The 19,707-nt window shown below is 44.3% G+C and overlaps 1 protein-coding gene across 1 annotated transcript in view; it reads left to right on the forward strand.

The window, feature by feature from the left end:
* The window catches only part of LOC139230192 (collagen alpha-1(XI) chain-like), a 202,843-nt gene that overhangs the window by 182,633 nt on the left and 503 nt on the right, over positions 1-19,707 (forward strand). Inside the window, exons 4-5 of the mRNA XM_070862033.1 lie at positions 17,245-17,407; positions 19,379-19,506. Of these exons, the coding sequence (XP_070718134.1) occupies positions 17,245-17,407; positions 19,379-19,506 (291 nt within the window). The remainder of the gene's footprint in view (positions 1-17,244; positions 17,408-19,378; positions 19,507-19,707) is intronic.

Below are 19,707 nucleotides of genomic sequence, written 5' to 3' on the forward strand. Positions count from 1 at the left end.
TGTCTGTTTCGATGTCTGTGTCTGTTTCTATGTCTGTGTCTGTTTCTGTGTCTGTGTCCTTTTCTTTGTCTGTATTTGTGTCTGTTTCGCTGTCTGTGTCTATTTCTGTGTCTGTGTATGTTTTTCTGTCTGTTACTGTGTCTGTTTCTATGTCTGTGTCTGTGTCTGTTTCTATGTCTGTGTCTGTTTCTGTTTCCACGTCTGTGTCTGTTTCGATGTCTGTGTCTGTTTCTATCTCCGTGTCTGTGTCTGTTTCTATGTCTGTGTCTGTTTCTATGTCTGTGTCTGTGTCTGTTTCTGTTCCCGTGTCTGTGTATGTTTCTATGTCTGTGTCTGTTTCTAATAGCATGCCTGTGTCTGTTTCTATGACTCTGTCAGTTTTTATGTCTGTTTCTATGTCTATGTCCGTGACTCTTTCCCTGTGTCTGTTTGTTTGTGTATGTGTATGTGTGCATTTGTTTCTATGTGTGTGTGTATGTGTCTGTCTGTTTCTATGTCTGTGTCTGTTTCTGTGTCCGTATCTGTTTCTATGTCTGTGTCTGTTTCTATGTATGTGTCTGGTTCTATGTCTATGTCTATGTCTGTTTCTTTGTCCGTGTCTGTGTCTATGTCTGTGTCTTTTTCTATGTCTGTGTCTGTTTCTATGTCTGTGTCTGCGTCTGTTTCTATGTCCGTGTCTGTTTCTATGTCTGTGTCTGTTTCTGTGTCTGTATCTGTTTCTATGTCCGTGTCTGTTTATATGTCCATATCTGTGTCTGTTTCTTTGTCCGTGTCTGTGTCTGTGTCAGTGTCAGTGTCTGTTTTTCTGTCTGTGTCTGTTTCTATGTCTGTGACTGCGTCTGTTTCTGTGTCTGTGTCTGTGTCTGTTTCTATGTCTGTTTCTATATGTGTCTGTGTCTGTTCTATGTCTGTGCCTGTGACTGTTTCTATGTATGTGTCTGTTTCTATGTTTGTGGCTGTTTCTATGTCTGTGTCTGTGTCTGTTTCTATGCCTGTGTCTGTTTCTATGACTGTGTCAGTTACTATGTGTGTGTCTGTTTCTATGTCTGTATCTGTGTCTGTTTCTATGTCTGTGTCTGTTTCTATGACTGTGTCAGTGTCGGTTTCTATATCTGTGTCTGTTTCTATGTCTGTGACTGTGTCTGTTTCTATGTCTGTGTCTGTGTCTGTTTCTATGTCTGTGTCTGTTTCTAACTTAAAGAAGGGTAACTTTGAAGGTATGAGGCGTGAATTGGCTAGGATAGATTGGCGAATGATACTTAATGGGTTGACTGTGGATGGGCAATGGCAGACATTTAGAGACCGCATGGATGAACTACAATAATTTTACATTCCTGTCTGGCGTAAAAATAAAAAAGGGAAGGTGGCTCAACCGTGGCTATCAAGGGAAATCAGGGATAGTATTAAAGCCAAGGAAGTGGCATACAAATTGGCCAGAAATAGCAGCGAACCCGGGGACTGGGAGAAATTTAGAACTCAGCAGAGGAGGACAAAGGGTTTGATTAGGGCAGGGAAAATGGATATGAGAAGAAGCTTGCAGGGAACATTAAGACGGATTGCAAAAGTTTCTATAGATATGTAAAGAGAAAAAGGTTAGTAAAGACAAACGTAGGTCCCCTGCAGTCAGAATCAGGGGAAGTCACAACGGGGAACAAAGAAATGGCGGACCAATTGAACAAGTACTTTGGTTCGGTATTCACTAAGGAGGACACAAACAACCTTCCGGATATAAAAGGGGTCGGAGAGTCTAGTAAGTAGGAGGAACTGAGGGAAATCCTTATTAGTCGGGAAATTGTGTTGGGGAAATTGATGGGATTGAAGGCCGGTAAATCCCCAGGGCCTGATGGACTGCATCCCAGAGTACTTAAGGAGGTGGCCTTGGAAATAGTGGATGCATTGACAGTCATTTTCCAACATTCCATTGACTCTGGATCAGTTCCTATGGAGTGGAGGGTAGCCAATGTAACCCCACTTTTTAAAAAAGGAGGGAGAGAGAAAACAGGGAATTATAGACCGGTCAGCCTGACATCGGTAGTGGGTAAAATGATGGAATCAATTATTAAGGATTTCATAGCAGTGCATTTGGAAAGAGGTGATATGATAGGTCCAAGTCAGCATGGATTTGTGAAAGGGAAATCATGCCTGACAAATCTTCTGGAATTTTTTGAGGATGTTTCCAGTAGAGTGGACAAGGGAGAACCAGTTGATGTGGTATATTTGGACTTTCAGAAGGCTTTCGACAAGGTCCCACACAAGAGATTAATGTGCAAAGTTAAAGCACATGGGATTGGGGGTAGTGTGCTGACATGGACTGAGAACTGGTTGTCAGACAGGAAGCAAAGAGTAGGAGTAAATGGGGACTTTTCAGAATGGCAGGCAGTGACTAGTGGGGTACCGCTAGGTTCTGTGCTGAGGCCCCAGCTGTTTACACTGTACATTAATGATTTAGACAAGGGGATTAAATGTAGTATCTCCAAATTTGCGGATGACACTAAGTTGGGTGGCAGTGTGAGCTGCGAGGAGGATGCTATGAGGCTGCAGAGCGACTTGGATAGGTTAGGTGATTGGGCAAATGCATGGCAGATGAAGTATAATGTGGATAAATGTGAGGTTATGCACTTTGGTGGTAAAAACAGAGACAGACTATTATCTGAATGGTGACAGATTAGGAAAAGGGGAGGTGCAAAGAGACCTGGGTGTCATGGTACATCAGTCATTGAAGGTTGGCATGCAGGTACAGCAGGCGGTTAAGAAAGCAAATGGCATGTTGGCCTTCATAGCGAGGGAATTTGAGTACAGGGGCAGGGAGGTGTTGTTACAGTTGTACAGGGCCTTGGTGAGGCCACACCTGGAGTACTGTGTACAGTTTTGGTCTCCTAACCTGAGGAAGGACATTCTTGCTATTGAGGGCGTGCAGCGAAGGTTCACCAGACTGATTCCCGGGATGGCGGGACTGACCTATCAAGAAAGACTGGATCAACTGGGCTTGTATTCACTGGAGTTCAGAAGAATGAGAGGGGACCTCATAGAAACGTTTAAAATTCTGACGGGGTTAGACAAGTTAGATGCAGGAAGAATGTTCCCAATGTTGGGGAAGTCCAGAACCAGGGGACACAGTCTAAGGATAAGGGGGAAGCCATTTAGGACCGAGATGAGGAGAAACTTCTTCACCCAGAGAGTGGTGAACCTGTGGAATTCTCTACCACAGAAAGTTGTTGAGGCCAATTCACTAAATATATTCAAAAAGGAGTTAGATGAAGTCCTTACTACGAGGGGAATCAAGGGGTATGGTGAGAAAGCAGGAATGGGGTACTGAAGTTGCATGTTCAGCCATGAACTCATTGAATGGCGGTGCAGGCTAGAAGGGCCGAATGGCCTACTCCTGCACCTATTTTCTATGTTTCTATGTTTCTATGTTTCTATGTCTGTGTCTGTTTCTGTTTCTATGACTGAGTCTGTCTCTATGTCTGTGTCTGTTTCTACGTCTGTGTCTGTGTCTGTTTCTATTTCCATGTCTGTGTCTGTTTCTATGTCTGTGTCTGTTTCTATGTCTGTGTCTGTGTCTGTTTCTATGGCTGTGTCTGTTTCTATGCCTGTGCCTGTTTCTATATCCGTGTCTGTTTCTATGTCCATCTCTGTGTCTGTGTCTGTTTCTGTGCATGTGCCTGTTTCTGTGTCTGTATCTGTTTTTATGTCTGTGCCTGTTTCTGTGTCTGTATCTGTTTCTATGTCTGTGTCTGTTTCTATGTCCATGTCTGTTTCTATGTCTGTGTCTGTTTCTGTGTCTGTTTCTGTATCTGTGTCTGTGTCTGTTTCTACGTCTGTGTTTGTTTCTTTGTACGTGTCTGTGTCTGTTTCTATGTCTGTGTCTGTCTCTATAATCTATGTCTGTTTCTATGTACGTGTCTGTGTCTCTTTCTAAGTCTGTGTCTGTTTCTATGCCTGTATCTGTTTCTATATATGTGTCTGTTTCTATGTCTGTGTCTGATTCTATATCTGTGTCTGTTTTTATGTACGTGTCTGTGTCTCTTTCTAAGTCTGTGTCTGTTTCTATGTCTGTATCTGTTTCTATGTCTGTGCCTGTTTCTATATCTGTGCCTGTTTCTATGTCTGTCTGTGTCTGTTTCTGTGTCTGTGCCTGTGTCTGTGTCTGTTTCTATGTCTCTGTCTGTGTCTGTTTCAATGTCTGTGTCTGTTTTTATGTCTGTGTCTGTTTCTGTGTCTGTGTCTTTTTCTATGTCTGTATTTGTGTCTGTTTCTGTGTCTGTGTCTGTTTCGATGTCTGTGACTGTGTCTGTTTCTATGTCTGACTCTGTGTCTGTTTCTATGTCTGTGTCTGTTTCTGTTTCGATGTCTGTGTCTGTTTCGATGTCTGTGTCTGTTTCTATGTCTGTGTCTGTTTCTATGTCTTTGTCTGTGTCTGTTTCTGTTCCCGTGTCTGTGTATGTTTCTATGTCTGTGTCTGTTTCTAATAGCGTGCCTGTGTCTGTTTCTATGACTGTGTCAGTTTCTATGTCTATATCCGTGACTCTTTCCATGTGTCTGTTTCGATGTGTATGTGTATATGTGTGTTTGTTTCTATGTGTGTGTTTGTGTGTGTGTGTGTGTCTGTGTCTGTTTCTATGCCTGTGTCTGTTTCTATGTCTGTGTCTGTGTCTGTTTCTATGTTTGTGCCTGTGTCTGTTTCTATGTCTGTGTCTGTTTCTATGTCTGTATCTGTTTCGATGTCTGTGTCTGTGTCTGTTTCTATGTTTGTGTCTGTCTGTTTCTCTGTTTGTGTCTGTTTCTATGTTTGTATCTGTTTCTATGTCTGTGCCTGTGCCTGATTCTATGTCTGTGTCTGTTTCTATGTCTGTGTCTGTGTCTGTTTCTATGTCGGTGCCTGTGCCTGATTCTATGTCTGTGTCTGTTTCTGTGTCAGTTTCTGTTTCTATGCCTGTGTCTATGTCTGTTTCTATATCTATGTCTGTTTCTATATACGTGTCTGTGTCTCTTTCTATGCCTGTGCCTGTTTCTATGTCTGTATCTGTTTCTATGTCTGTGTCTGATTCTATGTCTCTGTCTGTTTCATCTCTTTCTATGGCCGTGTCTCTTTCTATGTCTGTGCCTGTTTCTATGTCTGTCTGTGTCTGTTTCTGTGTCTGTGCCTGTGTCTGTGTCTGTTTCTATGTCTCTGTCTGTGTATGTTTCGATGTCTGTGTCTGTTTCTATGTCTGTGTCTGCTTCTGTGTCTGTGTCTTTTTCTATGTCTGTATTTGTGTCTGTTTCTGTGTCTGTGTATGTTTCTCTGTCTGTGACTGTGTCTGTTTCTATGTCTGTGTCTGTGTCTGTGTCTGTTTCTATGTCCGTGTCTGTGTCTGTTTCTATGTCTGTGTCTGTTTCTATGTCTGTGTCTGTGCCTGTGTCTGTGTCTGTTTCTATGTCTCTGTCTGTGTCTGTTTCGATGTCTGTGTCTGTTTCGATGTCTGTTTCTGTTTCTATGTCTCTGTCTGTTTCTGTGTTTGTGTCTTTTTCTATGTCTGTATTTGTGTCTGTTTCTGTGTCTGTGTCTGTTTCGATGTCTGTGTCTATTTCTGTGTCTGTGTATGTTTTTCTGTCTGTTACTGTGTCTGTTTCTATGTCTGTGTCTGTGTCTGTTTCTATGTCTGTGTCTGTTTCTTTTTCCATGTCTGTGTCTGTTTCGGTGTCTGTGTCTGTTTCTATCTCCGTGTCTGTATCTGTTTCTATGTCTGTGTCTGTTTCTATGTCTGTGTCTGTGTCTGTTTCTGTTCCCGTGTCTGTGTATGTTTCTATGTCTGTGTCTGTTTCTATGACTCTGTCAGTTTTTATGTCTGTTTCTATGTCTATGTCCATGACTCTTTCCCTGTGTCTGTTTCTATGTGTATGTGTATGTGTGCATTTGTTTCTATGTGTGTGTTTGTGTGTGTATGTGTGTGTGTGTGTCTGTCTGTTTCTATGTCTGTGTCTGTTTCTGTGTCCGTATCTGTTTCTATGTCTGTGTCTGTTTCTATGTACGTGTCTGGTTCTATGTCCATGTCTATGTCTGTTTCTTTGTCCGTGTCTGTGTCTATGTCTGTGTCCGTTTCTATGTCTGTGTCTGTTTCTATGTCTGTGTCTGTGTCTGTTTCTATGTCTGTGTCTGTTTCTATGTCTGTGTCTGTTTCTATATGTGTCTGTGTTTGTTTCTATGTCTGTGTCTGTTTCTATGCCTGTGTCTGTTTCTGCGTCTGTGTCTGTTTCTGTGTCTGTGTCTGTTTCTATGTCCGTGTGTGTTTCTATGTCCATGTCTGTGTCTGTTTCTTTGTCCGTGTCTGTGTCTGTGTCAGTGTCAGTATCTATTTTTATGTCTGTGTCTGTTTCTATGTCTGTGACTGCGTCTGTTTCTGTGTCTGTTTCTATGTCTGTTTCTATATGTGTCTGTGTCTGTTCTATGTCTGTGCCTGTGTCTGTTTCTATGTATGTGTCTGTTTCTATGACTGTGTCTGTTTCTATGACTGTGTCAGTGTCGGTTTCTATATCTGTGTCTGTTTCTCTGTCTGTGACTGTGTCTGTTTCTATGTCAATGTCTGTGTCTGTTTCTATGTCTGTCTGTTTCTATATCTGTGTCTGTTTCTGTGTCTGTATCTTTTTCTATGCCTGTGTCTGTGTCTGTTTGTATGTTTGTGTCTGTGTCTGTTTCTATGTCTGTGTCTGTTTCCATATCTGTGTCTGTTTCTATGTACGTCTCTGTGTATGTTTCTATGTACATGTCTGATTCTGTGTCTGTTTCTGTTTCTATGCCTGTGTCTGTGTCTGTTTCGATGTCTGTGTCTGTTTCTATGTCTGTTTCTATGTCTGTTTCCTTGTCTGTTTCTATGTCTGTGTCTGTGTCTGTGTCTGTTTCTTCTCGTGTCTGTGTATGTTTCTATGTCTGTGTCTGTTTCTATGTCTCTGTCTGTGTCTGTTTCGATGTCTGTGTCTGTTTCGATGTCTGTGTCTGTTTCTATGTCTGTGTCTGTTTCTGTGTCTGTGTCTTTTTCTATGTCTGTATTTGTGTCTGTTTCTGTGTCTGTGTCTGTTTCGATGTCTGTTACTGTGTCTATTTCTATGTCTGTGTCTGTGTCTGTTTCTATATCTGTGTCTGTTTCTGTTTCCACGTCTGTGTCTGTTTCGGTGTCTGTGTCTGTGTCTGTTTCTGTTCCCATGTCTGTGTATGTTTCTATGTCTGTGTCTGTTTCTAATAGCGTGCCTGTGTCTGTTTCTATGACTCTGTCAGTTTTTATGTCTGTTTCTATGTCTATGTCCGTGACTCTTTCCATGTGTCTGTTTCTATGTGTATGTGTATGTGTGCATTTGTTTCTATGTGTGTGTGTGTGTATGTGTGTGTGTGTGTCTGTCTGTTTCTATGTCTGTGTCTGTTTCTGTGTCCGTATCTGTTTCTATGTCTGTGTCTGTTTCTATGTACGTGTCTGGTTCTATGTCCATGTCTATGTCTGTTTCTTTGTCCGTGTCTGTGTCTATTTCTGTGTCCGTTTCTATGTCTGTGTCTGTTTCTATGTCTGTGTCTGCGTCTGTTTCTATGTCCGTGTCTGTTTCTATGTCTGTGTCTGTTTCTATATGTGTCTGTGTTTGTTTCTATGTCTGTGTCTGTCTCTATTCCTGTGTCTGTTTCTGTGTCTGTGTCTGTTTCTGTATCTTTATCTGTTTCTATGTCCGTGTGTGTTTCTATGTCCATGTCTGTGTCTGTTTCTTTGTCCGTGTCTGTGTCAGTGTCAGTGTCTGTTTTTATGTCTGTGTCTGTTTCTATGTCTGTGACTGCGTCTGTTTCTGTGTCTGTGTCTGTGTCTGTTTCTATGTCTGTTTCTATATGTGTCTGTGTCTGTTCTATGTCTGTGCCTGTGTCTGTTTCTATGTCTGTTTCTATGTCTGTGTCTGTCTGTGTCTGTTTCTATGCCTGTGTCTGTTTCTATGACTGTGTCAGTTACTATGTGTGTGTCTGTTTCTATGTCTGTGTCTGTTTCTATGTCTGTGTCTGTTTCTATGTCTGTGTCTGTTTCTATGACTGTGTCAGTGTCGGTTTCTATATCTGTGTCTGTTTCTATGTCTGTGACTGTGTCTGTTTCTATGTCTGTGTCTGTTTCTGTTTCTATGTCTGTGCCTGTTTCGATGTTTGTGTATGTTTCTATGTCTGTGTCTGTGTCTGTTTCGATGTTTGTATATGTTTCTATGTCTGTGTCTGTGTCTATGTCACTTTCTGTTTCTATGTCTGTGTCTCTGTCTGTTTCTATATCTGTGTCTGTTTCTGTGTCTGTATCTTTTTCTATGCCTGTGTCTGTGTCTGTTTGTATGTCTGTGTCTTTGTCTGTGTCTGTTTATATGTTTGTGTCTGTGTGTGTTTCTATGTCTGTGTCTGTTTCCATATCTGTGTCTGTTTCTATGTACGTCTCTGTGTATGTTTCTCTGTACATGTCTGATTCTGTGTCTGTTTCTGTTTCTATGCCTGTGTCTGTGTCTGTTTCGATGTCTGTGTCTGTTTCTATGTCTGTTTCCTTGTCTGTTTCTATGTCTGTGTCTGTGTCTGTTTCGATGCCTGTGTCTGTGTCTGTGTCTGTTTCTGTGTCTGTGTACGTTTCTCTGTCTGTGACTGTTTCTGTTTCTATGTATGTGTCTGTGTCCGTTTCTATGTCTGTGTCTGTGTCTGTTTCTATGTCTGTTTCTGTTTCCATGTCTGTGTCATTGTCTGTTTCTATGCCTAATTTCTATGTCTGTGTCTGTTTATAGGTCTGTGTCCGTGTCCGTTTCTATGACTGTGTCAGTGTCGGTTTCTATATCTGTGTCTGTTTCTATGTCTGTGACTGTGTCTGTTTCTATGTCAATTTCTGTGTCTGTTTCTATGTCTGTGTCTGTTTCTATGTCTGTGTCTGTTTCTGTTTCTATGTCTGTGCCTGTTTCGATGTTTGTGTATGTTTCTATGTCTGTGTCTGTGTCTGTTTCGATGTTTGTGTATGTTTCTATGTCTGTGTCTGTGTCTGTTTCGATGTCTGTGTCGGTGCCTGTGTCTGTTTCTATGTCTGTGTCTGTTTCTATGTCTCTGTCTGTGTCTGTTTCGATTTCTGTGTCTGTTTCCATGTCTGTGTCATTGTCTGTTTCTATGCCTGTGTTTCTATGTTTGTGTCCGTGTCTGTTTCCATGTCTGTGTCTGTGTCTGTTTCTATGTCCGTGTCCGTTTCTATGTCTGTGTCCGTGTCTGTTTCCATGTCTGTGTCTGTGTCTGTTTCGATGTCTGTGTCTGTTTCTATGTCTGTGTCTGTTTCTATGTCCGTGTCTGTGTCTGTTTCTATATCTGTGTCTGTTTCTGTGTCTGTATCTTTTTCTATGCCTGTGTCTGTGTCTGTTTGTATGTCTGTGTCTTTGTCTGTGTCTGTTTCTATGTTTGTTTCTATGACTGTTTCCTTGTCTGTTTCTATGTCTGTGTCTGTTTCGATGCCTGTGTCTGTGTCTGTGTCTGTTTCTGTGTCTGTTTACGTTTCTCTGTCTGTGACTGTTTCTGTTTCTATGTCTGTGTCTGTGTCCGTTTCTATGTCTGTGTCTGTGTCTGTTTCTATGTCTGTTTCTGTTTCCATGTCTGTATCATTGTCTGTTTCTATGCCTGTGTTTCTATGTCTGTGTCTGTTTATAGGTCTGTGTCCGTATCCGTTTCTATGTCTGTGTCCGTGTCTGTTTCTATGTCTGTGTCTGTGTCTGTTTCGATGTCTGTGTCTGTTTCTATGCCTGTGTCTGTGTCTGTTTCTTTGTCTGTCTGTGTCTGTTTCTATGTCTGTGTCTGTTTCTATGTCTGTGTCTGTGTCTGTTTCTATGTCTGTGTCTGTTTCTATGTCAGTGTCTGTTTCTATGTCTGAGTCTCTGTCAGTTTCTGTGTCTGTGTCTGTTTCTGTGTCTGTATCTTTTTCTATGCCTGTGTCTGTGTCTGTTTGTATGCCTGTGTCTTTGTCTGCGTCTGTTTCTATGTTTGTGTCTGTGTCTGTTTCTATATCTGTGTCTGTTTCTATGTACGTCTCTGTGTATGTTTCTATGTACATGTCTGATTCTGTGTCTGTATCGGTTTCTATGCCTGTGTCTGTGTCTGTTTCGATGTCTGTGTCTGTTTCTATGTCTGTTTCCTTGTCTGTTTCTATGTCTGTGTCTGTGTCTGTTTCGATGCCTGTGTCTGTGTCTGTTTCTGTGTCTGTGTATGTTTCTCTGTCTGTGACTGTTTCTGTTTCTATGTCTGTGTCTGTGTCCGTTTCTATGTCTGTGTCTGTGTCTGTTTCTATGTCTGTGTCTGTTTCTATGTCTGTGTCTGTTTCTATGTCTGTGTCTGTGTCTGTTTCTCTGTCTGTGTCTGTTTCTATGTCTCTTTCTGTGTCTGTTTCGATGTCTGTGTCTGTTTCTATGTCTGTGTCTGTTTCCATGTCTGTGTCATTGTCTGTTTCCATGCCTGTGTTTCTATGCCTGTGTCTGTTTATAGGTCTGTGTCCGTGTCCGTTTCTACGTCTGTGTCCGTGTATGTTTCTATGTCTGTGTCTGTTTCTGTTTCGATGTCTGTGTCTGTGTCTGTGTCTGTTTCTATGTCTGTGTCAGTGTCTGTTTCTATTTCTGTGTCTGTGTCTGTTTCTATGGAAGGTACTGCAGGGGTCCCCTGTGGTCATCCCCTTGCAAAACTGATACACTGCTTTGGGTACTGTTGGGGGGGTGATTCATCAGGGGAGGGCAGCAGCAGCCAAGTTCATGGCACCGTGGCTGGCTCTGTTACACAGGAGGGCAGGAAAAAGAGTGGGAGAGCGATAGTGATAGGGGATTCAATTGTAAGGGGAATAGATAGGCGTTTCTGCAGCAGCAACCGAGATTCCAGGATGGTATGTTGCCTCCCTGGTGCAAGGGTCAAGGATGTCTCGGAGCGGGTGCAGGACATTCTAAAAAGGGAGGGAGAACAGCCAGTTGTCATGGTGCACATTGGTACCAACGACATAGGTAAAAAAAGGGATGAGGTCCTACGAAACGAATTTAAGGAGCTAGGAGCTAAATTAAAAAGTAGTACCTCAAAAGTAGTAATCTCGGGATTGCTACCAGTGCCACGTGCTAGTCAGAGTAGGAATCGCAGGATAGCGCAGATGAATACGTGGCTTGAGCAGTGGTGCAGCAGGGAGGGATTCGAATTCCTGGGGCATTGGAACCGGTTCTGGGGGAGGTGGGACCAGTACAAACCAGACGGTCTGTACCTGGGCAGGACCGGAACCAATGTCCTAGGGGGAGTGTTTGCTCGTGCTGTTGGGGAGGAGTTAAACTAATATGGCAGGGGGATAGGAACCAATGCAGGGAGACAGAGGGAAACAAAAAGGAGACAAAAGCAAAAGACAGAAAGGAGATGAGGAAAAGTGGAGGGCAGAGAAACCCAAGGCAAAGAACAAAAAGGGCCACTGTACAGCAAAATTCTAAAACGACAAAGGGTGTTAAAAAAACAAGCCTGAAGGCATTGTGTCTTAATGCAAGGAGTATCCGTAATAAGGTGGATGAATTAACTGTGCAAATAGATGTTAACAAATATGATGTGATTGGGATTACAGAGACGTGGCTCCAGGATGATCAGGGCTGGGAACTCAACATACAGGGGTATTCAACATTCAGGAAGGATAGAATAAAAGGAAAAGGAGGTGGGGTAGCATTGTGGGTTAAGGAGGAGATTAATGCATTAGTTGGGAAGGACATTAGCTTGGATGATGTGGAATCGATATGGGTAGAGCTGCAGAACACCAAAGGGAAAAAAATGTTAGTGGGAGTTGTGTACAGACCTCCAAACAGTAGTAGTGATGTTGGGGAGGGCATCAAACAGGAAATTAGGGGTGCATGCAATAAAGGTGCAGCAGTTATAATGGGTGACTTTAATATGCACATAGATTGGGATAACCAAACTGGAAGCAATACGGTGGAGGAGGATTTCCTGGAGTGCATAAGGGATGGTTTTCTAGACCAATATGTCGAGGAACCAACCAGGGGGAAGGCCATCTTAGACTGGGTGTTGTGTAATAAGAGAGGATTAATTAGCAATCTCGTTGTGCGAGGCCCCTTGGGGAAGAGTGACCATAATATGGTGGAATTCTGCATTAGGATGGCGAATGAAACAGTTAATTCAGAGACCATGGTCCAGAACTTAAAGAAGGCAACTTTGAAGGTATGAGGCGTGAATTGGCTAGGATAGATTGGCGAATGATACTTAAGGGGTTGACTGTGGATGGGCAATGGCAGACATTTAGAGACCGCATGGATGAACTACAACAATTGTACATCCCTGTCTGGCGTAAAAATAAAAAAGGGAAGGTGGCTCAACCGTGGCTATCAAGGGAAATCAGGGATAGTATTAAAGCCAAGGAAGTGGCATACAAATTGGCCAGAAATAGCAGCGAACCCGGGGACTGGGAGAAATTTAAAACTCAGCAGAAGAGGACAAAGGGTTTGATTAGGGCAGGGAAAATGGAGTACGAGAAGAAGCTTGCAGGGAACATTAAGACGGATTGCAAATGTTTCTATAGATATGTAAAGATAAAAAGGTTAGTAAAGACAAACGTAGGTCCCCTGCAGTCAGAATCAGGGGAAGTCATAACGGGGAACAAAGAAATGGCGGACCAATTGAACAAGTACTTTGGTTCGGTATTCACTAAGGAGGACACAAACAACCTTCCGGATATAAAAGGGGTCAGAGGGTCTAGTAAGGAGGAGGAACTGAGGGAAATCCTTCTTAGTCGGGAAATTGTGTTGTGGAAATTGATGGGATTGAAGGCCGATAAATCCCCAGGGCATGATGGACTGCATCCCAGAGTACTTAAGGAGGTGGCCTTGGAAATAGCGGATGCATTGACAGTCATTTTCCAACATTCCAGAGACTCTGGATCAGTTCCAATCGAGTGGAGGGTAGCCAATGTAACCCCACTTTTTAAAAAAGGAGGAAGAGAGAAAACAGGGAATTATAGACCGGTCAGCCTGACATCAGTAGTGGGTAAAATGATGGAATCAATTATTAAGGATGTCATAGCAGTGCATTTGGAAAGAGGTGACATGATAGGTCCAAGTCAGCATGGATTGTGAAAGGGAAATCATTCTTGGCAAATCTTCTGGAATTTTTTGAGGATGTTTCCAGTAGATGTTTCCAGTCCAGTTGATGTGGTATATTTGGACTTTCAGAAGGCTTTCGACAAGGTCCCACACAAGAGATTAATGTGCAAAGTTAAAGCACATGGGATTGGGGGTAGTGTGCTGACATGGATTGAGAACTGGTTGTCAGACAGGAAGCAAAGAGTAGGAGTAAATGGGGACTTTTCAGAATGGCAGGCAGTGACTAGTGGGGTACCGCTAGGTTCTGTGCTGGGGCCCCAGCTGTTTACACTGTACATTAATGATTTAGACGAGGGGATTAAATGTTGTATCTCCAAATTTACGGATGACACTAAGTTAGGTGGCAGTGTGAGCTGCAAGGAGGATGCTATGAGGCTGCAGAGCGACTTAGGTGAGTGGGCAAATGCATGACAGATGAAGTATAATGTGGATAAATGTGAGGTTATCCACTTTGGTGGTAAAAACAGAGAGACAGACTATTATCTGAATGGTGACAGATTAGGAAAAGGGGAGGTGCAACGAGACCTGGGTGTCATGTTACATCAGTCATTGAAGGTTGGCATGCAGGTACAGCAAGCGGTTAAGAAAGCAAATGGCATGTTGGCCTTCATAGCGAGGGGATTTGAGTACAGGGCAGGGAGGTGTTGCTACAGTTGTACAGGGCCTTGGTGAGGCCACATCTGGAGTATTGTGTACAGTTTTGGTCTCCTAACCTGAGGAAGGACATTCTTGCTATTGAGGGAGTGCAGCGAAGGTTCACCAGACTGATTCCCGGGATGGCGGGACTGACCTATCAAGAAAGACTGGATCAACTGGGCTTGTATTCACTGGAGTTCAGAAGAATGAGAGGGGTCCTCATAGAAACATTTAAAATTCTGATGGGTTTCGACAGGTTTGATGCAGGAAGAATGTTCCCAATGTTGGGGAAGTCCAGAACCAGGGGACACAGTCTAAGGATAAGGGGTAAGCCAGTTAGGACCGAGGAAGAGGAGAAACTTCTTCACCCAGAGAGTGGTGAACCTGTGGAATTCTCTACCACAGAAAGTTGTTGAGGCCAATTCACTAAATATATTCAAAAAGGAGTTAGATGAAGTCCTTACTACTCGGGGGATCAAGGGGTATGGCGTGAAAGCAGGAATGGGGTACTGAAGTTGCATGTTCAGCCATGAACTCATTGAATGGCGGTGCAGGCTCGAAGGGCCGAATGGCCTACTCCTGCACCTATTTTCTATGTTTCTATGTCTGTGTCTGTTTCTATCTCTGTGTCTGTGTCTGTTTCTATGACTGAGTCTGTATCTATGTCTGTGTCTGTTTCTACGTCTGTGTCTGTTTCTATGACTGAGTCTGTCTCTATGTCTGTTTCTGTGTCTGTGTCTGTTTCTCTTTCTGAGTCTATTTCTATGTTTGTGTTTGGTTCTATGTCTGTGTCTGTTTCTATATGTGTCTGTGTCTGTTTCTATGTCTACATTTGTTTCTATATGTGTCTGTGTCTGTTTCTATGTCTGTGTCTGTTTCTATGTCTGCGTCTGTTTCTATGTCTATGTCTGTTTCTATGTCTGTGTCTGTTTCTATGTCTTTGTCTGATTCTATGTCTGTGTCTGTGTCTGTTTCTTTGTCTGTGTCTGTTTCTATGCCTGTGTCTGTTTCTATGTCTGTGTCTGTTTCTATGTCTGTGTCTGTTTCTATGGTCTGTGTCTGTGTCTGTTTCTTTGTGTCTGTTTCTATGCCTGTGTCTGTTTATTTGTCTGTGTCTGTTTCTATGCCTGTGTCTGTTTCTATGTCTGTGTCTGTTTCTATGGTCTGTGTCTGTTTCTATATCTGTGTCTGTGTCTGTTTCTATGTCTGTGTGTGTTTGTTTCCATGTCTGTGTGTGCCTGTATGTCTGTGTGTGTCTGTTTCCATGTCTGTGTGTCTGTTTCTAGTCTGTGTGTGTCTGTTAACATGTCTATCCATGTGTGTCTGTCTGTTTCTATGCCTGTGTCTGTTTCTATGTCTGTGTCTGTCTGTTTCTGTTTCTATGTCTATGTCTCTGTCTGTTTCTATGTCTGTGTCTGTGTCTGTGTGTGTCTCTGCATGCCTATCTGTGTGTGTCTGTGTCTGTTTCTATGTCTGTGTCTGTCTGTTTCTATGTCTGTTTCTGTTTCTATGTCTATGTCTCTGTCTGTTTCTATGTCTGTGTCTGTGTCTGTGTGTGTCTCTGCATGCCTATCTGTGTGTGTCTTTGTCTGTTTCTATGTCTTTGTGTGTGTATGTGTGTGTGTGTGTCTATGTGTGTGTCTGTGTCTGTTTCTATGTCTTTATGTGTGTGTGTCTGTTTCTATGTCTGTGTCTGTCTGTTTCTATGTCTGTATGTGTGTGTGTCTGTTTCTATGTCTGTGTGTGTGTCTGTTTCTTTGTGTCTGTGTGTGTCTGTTTCCATGTCTATCTGTGTGTGTCTGTCTGTTTCTATGCCTGTGTCTGTTTCTATGTCTGTGTCTGTCTGTATCTCTGTCTGTGTCTGTTTCTATGTCTATGTCTCTGTCTGTTTCTATGTCTGTGTCTGTTTGCATGCCTGTCTGCGTCTGTTTCTATGTCTATGTCTGTTTCTATGTCTGTGTCTGTTTCTATGTCTTTGTCTGATTCTATGTCTGTGTCTGTGTCTGTTTCTTTGTCTGTGTCTGTTTCTATGTCTGTGTCTGTTTCTATGTCTGTGTCTGTGTCTGTTTCTTTGTCTGTGTCTGTTTCTTTGTCTGTGTCTGTTTCTATGCCTGTGTCTGTTTCTATGTCTGTGTCTGTTTCTATGTCTGTGTCTGTTTCTATGTCTGTGTCTGTTTCTATGGTCTGTGTCTGTGTCTGTTTCTTTGTGTCTGTTTCTATGCCTGTGTCTGTTTATTTGTCTGTGTCTGTTTCTATGCCTGTGTCTGTTTCTATGTCTGTGTCTGTTTCTATGGTCTGTTTCTTTGTCTGTGTCTGTTTCTATGCCTGCGTCTGTTTCTTTGTCTGTGTCTGTTTCTATGCCTGTGTCTGTTTCTATATCTGTGTCTGTTTCTATATCTGTGTCTGTGTCTGTTTCTATGTCTGTGTGTGTTTGTTTCCATGTCTGTGTGCGCCTGTATGTCTGTGTGTGTCTGTTTCCATGTCTGTGTGTCTGTTTCTAGTCTGTGTGTGTCTGTTAACATGTCTATCCATGTGTGTCTGTCTGTTTCTATGCCTGTGTCTGTTTCTATGTCTGTGTCTGTCTGTTTCTATGTCTGTTTCTGTTTCTATGTCTATGTCTCTGTCTGTTTCTATGTCTGTGTCTGTGTCTGTGTGTGTCTCTGCATGCCTATCTGTGTGTGTCTGTGTCTGTTTCTATGTCTTTATGTGTGTGTGTCTGTTTCTATGTCTGTGTCTGTCTGTTTCTATGTCTGTATGTGTGTGTGTCTGTTTCTATGTCTGTGTGTGTGTCTGTTTCTTTGTGTCTGTGTGTGTCTGTTTCCATGTCTATCTGTGTGTGTCTGTCTGTTTCTATGTCTGTGTCTGTTTCTATGTCTGTGTCTGTCTGTATCTCTGTCTGTGTCTGTTTCTATGTCTATGTCTCTGTCTGTTTCTATGTCTGTGTCTGTCTGCATGCCTGTCTGTGTCTGTTTCTATGTCTGTGTGTGTGTATGTGTGTGTGTGTTTCTGTGTGTGTGTGTGTGTCTGTTTCTATGTCTTTATGTGTGTGTGTGTCTGTTTCTATGTCTGTGTCTGTCTGTTTCTATGTCTGTATGTGTGTGTCTGTTTCTATGTCTGTGTGTGTGTGTCTGTTTCTTTGTGTCTGTGTGTGTCTGTTTCCATGTCTGACTGTTTGTCTGTATGTCTATGTGTGTTGTGCCTGTATGTGTGTGTGTGTTTCTATGTCTGTGTGTGTCTGTTTCTATGTCTGTATGTGTGTGTCTGTGTTTCAATGTCTGTGTGTGTGTGTTTCTATGTCTGTATGTGTGTTTGTCTATTTCTATGTCTGTGTGTGTCTGTTTCTATGTCTGTGTGTCTCTGTTTCTATGTCTGTATGTGTGTGTGTCTGTTTCTATGTCTGTATGTGTGTGTGTCTGTTTCTATGTCTGTTACCCTGTGTTTTACTCTCACTGACCCACCTTGTGTTCTCTCTCTCATTGACAGGTGGCATCGACTGGCTATCAGCGTGCAGAAGAAGAAAATCACCATGATTGTTGACTGCAAAAAGACAGTGACCAAGCCCCTGCCCCGGAGTAACCGACCCATCATCGACACCAAGGGAATCGTGGTGTTCGGAACAAGGATCCTGGACGAAGAAGTCTTTGAGGTACAACCTGATTTCTTTCCATTGCTCTTTTCATGACTACCGCACATCCCAAAGCACTTTAGAGCCAATGAAGTACATTTGTGAAGTGTAGTCACTGTTGTAATGTGGCAAATGTGGCAGCCAATCTGCGCACAGCAAGCTCCCACAAACATCAGTGTGATAATGACCAGATAATCTGTTTTTTAGTGATATCGATTGAGGGATAAATATTGGCACTGGAAACCGGTGAGAACTCCCCTGCTCTTCGAATAGTGTCCGTGAGATCTTTTATGTCCAACTGAGAGTTTAAAGTCTTATCCAAAAGACAGCACCTCCGACATTGCTGCGCTCCCTCACTACTGCACTGCAGTGTCAGCCTGCATTATCTGCTCAAGTCCTTGCCGCAAAGTAGTCCTCCAGGCTTTCTTTCCCAGTTCATTAGTATGTGAAATTCTCATCCTTGTTCTAATCCACCCAGGCCATGCCCCACCCTAGCACCTTAACCTTCTCCAGCCCCACAACTCTCTGACATCTCCGCACACTTCTAATTTTGAACAATTCTAAACTCCCAGGGCAGGTACAGCACGGGTTAGATACAGAGTAAAGCTCCCTCTACACTGTCCCATCAAATAACTCCCAGGGCAGGTACAGCACGGGTTAGATACAGAGTAAAGCTCCATCTACACTGTCCCATCAAACACTCCCAGGGCAGGTACAGCACGGGTTAGATACAGAATAAAGCTCCCTCTACACTGTCCCATCAAACACTCCCAGGGCATCGCCAGTTTGTTTAAAAAACAGATTATCTGGGTCATTATCACATTGCTGTTTGTGGGAACTTGCTGTGTGCAAATTGGCTGCTGCTTTTCTCACATTACAACAGTGACTACACTCCAAAAGTATTTCATTCGCCGTAAGGTGTTTTGAGATGTCCGGTGGTTGTGAAAGGCGCTATCTAAATCCAAATCTTTCTTTTTAAAGAAACAGAACTCTGGGTGGGGGGAGGGCTGCGGGAAGGGAAGGGGCGGGGCACCAGCTTCCTGGCAGCAGCCGCAGGGTGGGTGTAATGTTGCTGTCGGTCGCACTCTCTCACCCGAGCTTTGCATGAAAACATGGAAGTGCTTGTACCATGGCAGGGGTAGATAGTGGGGAGGGGTTAGTGGGGAGGGGGAGGGGATAGTGGGGAGGGGTAGTGGGGAGGGGGAGGGTAAGGGGGTAGTGGGGACTGGGGAGGGGTTAGTGGGGAGAGGTAGTGGGGAGGGGTAGTGGTTGAGGAATGGTTAGTGGGGAGGGGTAGTGGGGAGGGGTAGTGAGTGGGGAATGGTTAGTGGGGAGGGGGTAGTGGGGAGGGGGAGGGGTAGTTAGTGGGGAACTGTTAGTGGGGAGGGGGTAGTGGGGAGGGGGATGGGGAGGGGTTAGTGGGGAGTGGGGAGGAGGGAGGGGGGAGTGGGGAGGAGGGAGGGGGGAATGGGGAGGGGGAGGGGGAGGAGGGATGGGGAGGGGGGAGTGGGGAGGAGGGAGGGGGGAAGTGGGGAGGGGGAGGGGGGAGTGGGGAGGAGGGAGGGGGGAGTGGGAAGGGGGAGGGGGAGGAGGGAGAGGGAGAATGGGGAGGGGGAGGGGGGGAGTGGGGAGGAGGGAGGGGGGAGTGGGAAGGGGGAGGAGGAGGAGGAGGGGGGTGGGGAGGGGGAGGAGGAAGTGGGGAGGAGGGAGGGGGGAGTGGGGAGGGGGAGTGGGGAGGGGAGGGGGAAGAGGGAGGGGGGAATGGGAGGGGGATGAGGGAGGGGTTAGTGGGGAGGTGTGTGGGGATGAGGGAGTGGGGAGGGGGAAGGGGGAGGGCCTGTCCCCTTAGTTTGACTCAGTGCTGTACTCGGAGGTGCAGTTACCCACTCGACTACCAGGGAGCCTCAAGGGCTTGCTGTTGAATTACCGGAGGCCCTTGGTTCCGTCTGACGGCCGCTGCTAACCATCTCGTTGTCTCTTTCTCTCCCTCAGGGTGACATCCAGCAGCTGTTGATTGCCTCCGACCCCCAGGCCGCCTACGACTATTGTCAGCACTACAGTCCGGACTGCGACATTCCACTCCCGGACTACCCCCAGAGTCAGGAACCCAGCGCCAAGGAGTATGTAAGTGTGCCTGAGTGCCTTGCCCCGCCTCCTGCGTGGTGTGGATCCCCGCAGCCATTGCTATCGGGGGCTGACCGGGGGAGGGAACGGCGGCGACAGCAGTGTAGGCGGTCATGTCACTGGACCGGTAACCTGGTGACCCGAGTTCACATCCCGCTGCGGCTTTGAAAGAACACAAAATAAAATCTGGCAACAGA

This window comes from Pristiophorus japonicus, chromosome 19 (assembly GCF_044704955.1).
Source record: "Pristiophorus japonicus isolate sPriJap1 chromosome 19, sPriJap1.hap1, whole genome shotgun sequence".
NCBI lineage: Eukaryota > Metazoa > Chordata > Chondrichthyes > Pristiophoridae > Pristiophorus > Pristiophorus japonicus.